This window comes from Osmerus eperlanus, chromosome 10 (assembly GCF_963692335.1).
Source record: "Osmerus eperlanus chromosome 10, fOsmEpe2.1, whole genome shotgun sequence".
Taxonomy (NCBI): Eukaryota; Metazoa; Chordata; class Actinopteri; order Osmeriformes; family Osmeridae; genus Osmerus; species Osmerus eperlanus.
This window is the reverse complement of record NC_085027.1, coordinates 1,351,632-1,361,583: the sequence shown is the minus strand read 5'-3', so window position 1 is coordinate 1,361,583 and position 9,952 is coordinate 1,351,632. Positions and strand designations below refer to the sequence as shown.

Here is a 9,952-nt window from a genome sequence, read left to right as displayed (position 1 = left end):
TTTTCTAAAAGATTGACTGACCTCCATTTTGAAATTCTTAAGCTTTTCAACTCAAGGGAAAGTTCCTCTTGTTGTGTTTGCATCAGAAGTCAAGGGTCGCTTTGATTTGTCTCTGAGTTTCAGGAGGATCTTAACGTCTAGAGGGAAGACTACCGAGGGCTTCTGGGTCAAGGGCCTGGTTCAATCGACACAATGTGACCCTTTCAGCCCAAACAAGCTTACAATGCAGAGATCAAGAACATGCATCTCCCACACAAACCAACAGTCAGGCCAGGAGAGAATGAAATATATCACATCCTTAGAATCAGAATACATACTTTGGTGGCTCGGTGCAAACAGTAAACATATAAGAATTCTCAAAGTGTGTGCAGTCTTTAAATATAAAAAGTATGAAATGTAAAACAATATATACAAATACAGTATATAAACACAAGAAAATGAGGAGTAGGGATCCTTATGCTGTGGATCAGATGTGTTATAGATCGTCAGTGGATCAGATGTGTTATAGATCATCAGTGGATCAGATGTGTTATAGATCGTCAGTGGATCGTCAGACTTCTGATCATTAATTTTCTGCCGTACTGTACTTAGTATACTTCTATGTCACTTTGGATGAATCCATCTGCTCAGTGAATAAATTGTTGGATGTGAAAAAAGGAAAATAGTAAAAGTGCAATGTAATATCGTCATCATTTTGTTTAATTGACCTCTTGATTGAGGAATAAGCTTGCATGCATGCAGGGGTGGAAGTCAAAGCCAGGGTGACTCATCAGATTCCCACATCTTTTGATGTGGAGCCATTTCAACCTTAAAGCCTGAAAGTGGTTGGAGTTGGCAAAACAACTGCATGATTTCTGCATGAACCCATTAGTCTCCTCTCCATAATCCGTCACTGTCCTTGACAGATCCTTGTTCCCAACATAACTGTGGCTTTAAATGTTGCATTTTATACATTCACTAGTCACTTAATCCAAAGCGTACAAATGGTGAATTTATAAAAGTACAGCAGAAGATCAAGAATCAGAAGTTCTAACAGTATAATATAGTCTGTGGTCAGAGCTAAGGAACTCTGTCTTTACAAGCCAGAGTGCTAAATAGCCACATCTTAGCAAGCAGGCACAGTAAACAAAAATCAGTAACTTCTCAATGGTACAGTGTTACAAAATCAGACATGTCATATTTCTTTGTCAGTATGGAGGTAGATCTTCTTGCTAGTGCTCTCCCTGTCCTCACTGACCTAGTAGGGAGGAAGTCCACACCCACAAAAGCCACCTGATACGTTAATAGGTGAGTTCGACTTCATGCAGCGCGGGCGTCGCCTGCAGCCCGGCTGACTTGAAGCAACCAATGGCATTCTCAGCTTCAAGGTAGCCGGCTGCAGCCGATTGTCGGCGCCGCCGGTGCTGCATGAAGTCGAACACACCTAATCTCTACAACCACAGCTTGCGAGTCAGTTTTCACACAGCGAACCAGAGGGATCAAAAGTTTAGTTTAGTAGTTTAGTGTAGTAAACTTTTATTTCCCCCCTTAGGGGCAGTTTTTTCTGCAGCATGGAAGTTTACCACCACATACAGACACAGACAGTATGTGAGGAAGAGTGTGTAGTCACAACCGGGCGTACCAAGTCACAACCGGGTCGTACCAAGTCACACCCGGGCCGTACCAAGTCACACCCGGGCCATACCAAGTGTTTCCTGACCTGCCCCTCCCACTAGGCATGAAGTAAAGTCGAGGAGACTGATAAGACAAAAGACCAGATAAGGGATTCTTTAGTAATCAACGGTAATGGCATACATTAGAGTCCATTCACCATATAGCCGACTGAGAACGACTGAAACTGGGACTCAGCCAAAACTGCGAAAGAGATGGTGAAAGCGGGCACTGAATGCGGAAGGAAATGAAGATTGATAAAGAAGAAATGCCATTGTCTGAGAGGTTAAATGAAAATAGGGCCTGTGTTCATCTTCATCATATGGTCTGTAGGTGATAAAAGCACGGAATGATTTGTCGATCTATTCATTATGTGTTATGATTAGACGTACGACGTACTACCGATTGTCCTTGAAAGCTGCCCACGTACCGTTGATTGACGAAGTGAGGCTGAGGAAAGCGGGCGAGCGAGGGAATTCATGTCCACCTCTAAAATTCCTTTCAGGGTTCCACCTATAGAAATCCTACGTCCTCCGGGTCACCTTGGTTATGTTCAAAGCTTTTTTGTCTTCAAAAGCACTTCTCCAGTCCTCGAGGTGAGCAGCAGTGTGAGAAATTACAGGCCTTCAATTAGCCTCTCCCTCTTGTTCCATGAACCGTGACACCCCTGAAAGAATCGATAACTTCTTGGTTACGGGGGTGATCCTACTAATGAGATGCATGAGAAGGTTCTCTGTGGCATAAAGGCTCAGATTTAAACATTCTCTAATAAAACCGGGAAGGTTGAAAGAGACTTTTCTGAAGGTTGGCCCTCCTGTAAAGTTTCCATGGCGTTTGTGAAGGAGTAGGTTAACCTCAGCTGTGTTTGAGAGTTGTGGGAAGGGCAACGAGACCGCCAAGGACATAGGCACATCAGTGGCAATACAATACTGTGCAGACATCTTAGGAACCCAAGATGTTTTATACTATTATTGTCTTCTATATATATATACACATTTAGTAATTTAGCAGACACTCTTATCCAGAGCGACTTACAGTAAGTACAGGGACATTCCCCCCGCGGCAAGTAGGGTGAAGTGCCTTGCTACATCATTTGACATGGCCAGGAATCAAACCAGCAACCTTTGGATTACTAGCCCAATTCCCTAACCGCTCATCCACCTGTCACCCGATCAGGTGTGTGTGTGTATGTATATATATATTTCTTTTTTTTTGGTCTTCCACACAAAGCCTATACTTTGCACAGTAGTGTACATGTGTGGATATGTATGCTAGATTAATGTAATAAATAAGAAAACTATAATAGGTTAGGTCTTAAGAAGGGCACAGTTGAGAACACACCTCCAATTCAAAGTCGTTATATATCGTTATGTATGAGTGTCGTTACATAAACTGTTATTTTATAGCCTATACAATTATAAAATGTTAATTGGGCTATAATTTTGAGCGATGACGTCTATATGGACGTCCTCCGGGTTGACAAAAAGCATTAACACGCAGTCACGGAAGAACAAGCTTATTATGCTCCACTATGTACATTGTCCTGTAGATGTAAAGAAGCGTACAGGTTCTTATTAGACACAACGATCTGTAGCTTGCGTACTTTAAAATCTGACCGAAGATGTCCCGCAAAACTGTAAAAACGATCCTGAAAGATGTACTTGGAGATTTAGAATCGAAAAACTTTAAAAAGTTTAAACATGCTTTGTCCGATCGCCAGCAGGAACCCCGTATTCCAGGGTCAGTCCTCGAAAAGGCGGATGAACTGGATATAGTGGATGTTCTTGTGAGAACGTACACTGAGAAGAAAGCTATTCCAGTGGCGATAGAGGTCCTTCATGATATTGGTTGTCATGATCTTGCAGAAAAGCTTGACAAATACATGAAAGGTAGGTTAAATTGGGCATTACGTGATTACTACGTGGCCCACAGACAGGAAAAGATTTTCCTGTCTGTTTCACTTTCAGTTATGAGCTTAGCATACCAGTGTGGACGTGAAGAAAATGGAAAGTGCTTAAACGTTTTTGTAATTGTCGATTTGTTTTATTTCTCCACATGGTTAATGCCCGCAGAGGAACAGGGACCTTCTGTTGGAAACCACGCGATGGGAGGTAAGCAATAGGCAATTGAACATCGAAAGACAAACGCGTGTAAGGCGTGTCATGTAAAATATGCTTCCCCCTCACCAATTTTCTCACATTACTGAATAGCGTACGTACGGTAGGCTATATTGAAAAGTTCCCCCACCCTCATTAAGTTAACCCACAACCTTATCCACAATTCCTTATGGTTATTGCTGGCCTGATTATCTGGTTTTGGTCTCCCTTCTTTCCCTCGCGCCTCAGGCAAACACTTCGTGGACTTCCACCGGGCCGCTCTGATCCAGAGAGTCACTTCGGTGCCCGTGATCTTGGATGGTCTCCTGGAAGAGGAGGTTTTAGACGACGAAAAGTACAGCGAAGTGAATGCAGAGAAGACCCGTCAGGAGAAGATGAGGAAGCTATATTGTTTCATAGCAGGCAGCAATGCAGGGAAAGATGCTTTCTACAAGAGCCTTGAGGAACATGAGAAATTTCTTATGAAAGACCTCAAAGGTTAACTGATAGACCAACTGACCAACATGATTACACAAATGAAAGTAAAGAAAACTTTACCTCAAACTATATTCAGGGGATATTACAAGCTGATCACATTCGCAAACATTTTTAGTTTTCCATTCAATCCTATGCAATTTTATCCATGTTTTATTATACAAAGTAAAAATCATTATTAAAAAAAAACACTGGCCTAAAATTTATTGTTATAAATGGTGTGAATGTGCGATGAATATGCATTTAAGTAGCCAATACGACAATCAGATTATTTTATTTCAAAATATGTAGGATCTTTTAAATGACCTTTAGTCAGTTATGTATTTATGCAAATATTGCACAATATTTAGTAATAGAATAAAATAGTAGAATAAAATAGTACTAGCACCAGTATATAAAACATGATCAGTTATATTGCAAAGAATGGTAATATTGATGTACCGTATGGCCCTGACGTCACAAAACGAGAAGGACATGAGAAACTACTTTCCCCAGTCAACTTGAATATAATCATACTTTACAATATAACTGATCATCATGTTTGACATCGTTAGTCTAAAACATTGCATAGGCTACTATTTGCCATATTGGTGACGTTTGTTTTGGAAGGAAGAAATTCCCAGCAGGAAACACATACAGAGCAAACAGGAAATTAAACACATTCTGAAACTACAACCTCAAGATCATCATGACATACACACATAAGAAAGGACTTCTCGTTCTAAATCGATTAGTTGTTCAGTTATGATAATTCAGGTAGTATCTACGCCTTAACCCCACCACACAAAATGTGTTAATTTAACACCAGGAGAGTTCCCTTACGTGAGATGGGCCTACAGTATAAAAACACCAGGTGTTAAATACCTGGAGTAACACTTTGAAATTAACTACACCACCATGAACACTGACAGCTCAACTAAGGGGACTCAGTACACTGTACTCTACAAACGAGTTGTGTTTGATTGAGAGGGAAATGCTAAAAGCCTTTGATGCTCCTCTCAACCAGGAAGGCCTGACAGCCCTAGCTGTCCCCCCCGGCCGGGCTGCCAGGAGACACAACCATCAGCTAACCAAGACCCACATCATTCCTACTGGATAGGTTTGGAGCTAAACTCTCTCAACCTGACCTGAAAAGCAGGGACTACTGGAGCTGACTGTTGGTTTAATTACTGTAATAATATTACATTTAATATATGAAACTGCACATAAACGTGGCTCTATTTAGTAGTTGTAATCTGCATTCAGGTTACTTTGATTTAACAAATTACCATAATAATTACATAAATACATAGTCATCATTATTTTGATGCACACAGCATGTCATTTTTCTTTTGAATTTTTTACGTTGTCCTGCTATGAAATACGTTTAGTCAGAAATGAGCACAAGATCGGTCTGTAAAGGTCACAGCCAGGTCTGGCGAGCAGAGCAGAGAGGGTCTCATGGTCCTGAGATCTGAGAGATCATGACTGCAGAATACAGAACGACCACATCCCCGCGGGTCAGCACAGAGAGTTCCCACAATGCACCTGTGCTCAGGCTAACGAGTCTGGGAGCATGGCGTTCATCTCAAGCGAGTCTGTTTGTGTGTGTGTGTGTGTGTGTATGAGTGTGTGTGTGTGTGTATGAGTGTGTTTGGGAGATGTGGGGTACCTAGGAGCCAAAACCGCACCACGCTACCAGCTAAGTCTCTGGTTGCAACGATCGCAAAATGAAGAGAACTTGGTATCTTTCTCACGCAGTTAATCAAATTAATCAATAATCAAGCAATTAATGAAAACATTAGTAATTTGACAGCTGCGATAGACTCAAGTGGCAGCAGATTCCCAGTGAGAAAGTGAAGGCTGAAAGGACTGGAGCTGTTGTCACATGGTGCATTATAAAAGCAGTCCTCCGGTTTTTACTAGTTTAAACACATTATTCTGAAGACACAGGTGATGGATAGGTTGTGCTGTTGGAACAGTGCACACAGCTCAAGAAACCACAGTGTTGACCAGTCACAGGACTAAACCACAGTGTTGACCAGTCACAGGACTAAACCACAGTGTTGACCAGTCACAGGACTAAACCACAGTGTTGACCAGTCACAGGACTAAACCAGTGTTGACCAGTCACAGGACTAAACCACAGTGTTGACCAGTCACAGGACTAAACCAGTGTTGACCAGTCACAGGACTAAACCACAGTGTTGACCAGTCACAGGACTAAACCAGTGTTGACTAGTCACAGGACTAAACCACAGTGTTGACCAGTCACAGGACTAAACCAGTGTTGACCAGTCACAGGACTAAACCACAGTGTTGACCAGTCACAGGACTAAACCAGTGTTGACCAGTCACAGGACTAAACCGTCTCTTCTTAACTTCACCATCTCTTCTCTCACTCTGCTCAAGTACTACTTCTAAGTCTTGATACCTCGATTTACTTGCTGGAGCCAACACTGGCAAATGTGTCGCATTTTGATGATGCCAAACCGCCTCTCATCTACACCTCACATCGTTTTGCCACGACGGGAGTCGGGAGGATGTAATAAAGGTGTTCTGAAGGACACAACAGAGACACTATCTACATTCATGGCCCATTGGAAACTGCCAGTCGAATGTGAATGTGGTTTGGCATAAATTACATTCTACCTTCGCTTTCTGGTAGGATGTCAGCATCCATATTCATGTCTGAAATTGCTGAAAAAGAACCACAAGAGATTTCTCGCTGGTAAAAGAAAAGATTGGCAAGAAGTCATAAACATTTTTTTTCTCTCACAGTTTAACTGGATGTTCACTTAGTTATTCCAGTTTGCTGACACGACGGTGAGTTTGCTGACACGACGGTGAGTGTTGGTAAAGCTGCAGACATGTTTATTTAGCCTACTCACTCCTGCCTGCCGCGAGGCGTCTCAGAGCGACCACCTCCCTCTCCTCACGGCGTCCTTCTGAACCGGCAGGAGCGCAAGACGGGAACAGCGGAACGATCTAGGACATATGTTTGACCACACATGCTTGTAAATAAACAGTTGTTTCCTGTGTCTTTTGGCTGAAATACACACACACACACACACCTAATTGTGTTGAGCTAATAAGCCGTGGACAGAGAAACTCTTTCTCCCTCCTTACGTTTTTTTTCCCCGTCTCCCGTCCGTCGCTGTTGTGGATATCTCTGGGATATCTTCATCTGCTGGACTAAACTGGCAGGATTTCAATACGAGGTGTCAGAGAACTATCAATCAAAGCCCTGGCACAAAGGCAGCCAAGCTAACGAGTGTCGATCATCTCACAGGACAGGGGGGGGGGGGGGGGGTCACCGCTGTGGGTATCGCTCCGTGGTCGAGGTCGCAGGTTCAAATCCCCACTGTAGGCCTACTGTACGGCGCTTTGGATAAAAGCATCTGTTTAATTTAATGAGTAGAGAGTAGAACTGTGGATGGTGGGTGTGGCCAAGGAAGGGGGCGTGTTGCTGAGCTCTTAACGTGATTGGACGTGGGTGGTGTCAGTCAGAGAATCGATCTGGCTGTGTTGGAGTGAAATATCGCTGTCTCAGACCTCATTAACGAGATGGTTTCACACCTGACCTGTGTGTGTGAGTGTGTGTGTGAGTGTGTGTGTGAGTGTGTGTATGAGTGTGTGTGTGAGAGAGTGTGTGTGTGTGTGTATGTGTGTGTGTGTGTGTGTGTGTGTGTGAGTGAGTGAGAGTGCATGTATGAGTGAAAAAGAGAGAAAGGGCACACAAGAGAACGTCTTACCCACATCTACACAGCACTATTATGAGTGACAAGTTCAAATTGTAAACCAGATCATTGGGCTCCACCTTGAAGACAAAGAATGTTTGTTTTTGATCGGATATATTTATGTCCAACAGTGTGAAACCCCAAAAACGTAAGATAACCAAAAGTACTAACATCAAAAACATCCAAACATCGATCATTCAACACATGAACTCCATCACTCGATGCCTGACCCCTTTCACTCGGGTGATTTCTTATCAATATATAAATTATTTTGTATTCTCTCTCTCCCACAGAGACATGAGATTCCTGCCCTGCCAACACAGCTCCATGTGAATCAGATTCACGAGAGGTTGAACCGAGAGGAATAAGCTATCAAAGCCTCCTGCTGTTCAATATTAACCAGCAGGCCTCCACGAGCAGTCCCAGGTACATCCGATCGATGCACGATGTGGGTGTGTGTGATGGGCCCTCCGCTCGGGAGTGACCTTGACGACTGTCGGAAAAGAACAAATGTCAAAGACTGATTTTCTCCACCGTAACTTTGTCTCCCCACTGGTATGAGACCAAGGGGCGTGTCTTAGCATTTAGCAACAAGAACTAAAAAGTGGGATGTATATATACACAAAACTAAAAGTTATATTACACACATATATATATGTACAGAGTCTGGTGTCAGGTGGCTCAGCGGTTAGGGAATCGGGCTAATAATCAGAAGGTTGCTGGTTCGATTCCCGGCCGTGATAAATGACGTTGTGTCCTTGGGCAAGGCACTTCACCCAACTTGCCTCGGGGGAATGTCCCTGTACTTACTGTAAGTCGCTCTGGATAAGAGCGTCTGCTAAATGACTAAATGTAAATGTAATGTAATGTACAGTATATTGTAAAAGTTTGGACACATTGTCCCATTCAAATGTTGACTAGTACTGTATATATAAACAACTGAGTATATGGTTGTTGGATCTGGACCCTGATCTAGTGAGCTTGTGTTATCAAATAGGCCTACACATAGACACACACACACACACACACACAAGAGTGACACAGCAGACAGATTACTGAGGCCTGTTGTTATCAGTAATGGTAGCAGCGCGATCGTAACATCCCATGATTACAGTCTCACCGTCCTGGAACATTGAAGACTCTACACACAGTCGGTTCCCTCTGCAGGAGAACCCTGCTCCCAGGAGAACCATGCTCCCAGGAGAACCCTGCTCCCAGGAGAACCCTGCTCCCAGTGGAACCCTGCTCCCAGGAGAACCCTGCTCCAGGAGAACCCTGCTCCCAGGAGAACCCTGCTCCCAGTGGAACCCTGCTCCCAGGAGAACCCTGCTCCCAGGAGAACCCTGCTCCCAGGAGAACCCTGCTCCCAGGAGAACCCTGCTCCCAGGAGAACCCTGCTCCCAGTGGAACCCTGCTCCCAGGAGAACCCTGCTCCCAGGAGAACCCTGCTCCCAGGAGAACCATGCTCCCAGTGGAACCCTGCTCCCAGTGGAACCCTGCTCCCAGGAGAACCCTGCTCCCAGGAGAACCCTGCTCCCAGTGGAACCCTGCTCCCAGGAGAACCCTGCTCCCAGGAGAACCCTGCTCCCAGTGGAACCCTGCTCCCAGGAGAACCCTGCAGAGAGAGGGAGAGACGTGGAGAGACAAGCTGCCCAGCTGATTGGCCGGGCTCCAGAGGAACAGCCCCGCGGCCTATCACCATAGTGATTTGCAGCTCGTATCGATATAATATCGTAATCAGGCCAGCGGGAGATATAATCTTGCTTATTGTTCCAGAGGTGAGGACACGAATCACAATCGCACCACTTTCGTTATCTCTGGCCGTGCTCCATCACACAAGCAGGAAGTGTGCGATGCTCACACGCAGGTAGAAATGAAATCCCAAACCTTAATGCGATGGGGTGTGAGGGAATGGGTGAATTGGTGTGTGTGTGTAAAGAGATGCAATATAGCTACCGGGATCATGGGCTTTACAATGCTGTCATGACAAAC

At 44.1% G+C, this 9,952-nt stretch overlaps 1 protein-coding gene across 1 annotated transcript in view; it reads left to right on the top strand.

The window, feature by feature from the left end:
- Nucleotides 1-3,165: 3,165 nt before the first annotated feature.
- The window catches only part of LOC134028510 (apoptosis-associated speck-like protein containing a CARD), a 386,877-nt gene continuing 380,090 nt past the window's right edge, over nt 3,166-9,952 (top strand). Inside the window, exons 1-3 of the mRNA XM_062472112.1 lie at nt 3,166-3,539; nt 3,723-3,761; nt 3,996-4,298. Of these exons, the coding sequence (XP_062328096.1) occupies nt 3,272-3,539; nt 3,723-3,761; nt 3,996-4,249 (561 nt within the window). The 5' untranslated portion in view covers nt 3,166-3,271 and the 3' untranslated portion in view covers nt 4,250-4,298. The remainder of the gene's footprint in view (nt 3,540-3,722; nt 3,762-3,995; nt 4,299-9,952) is intronic.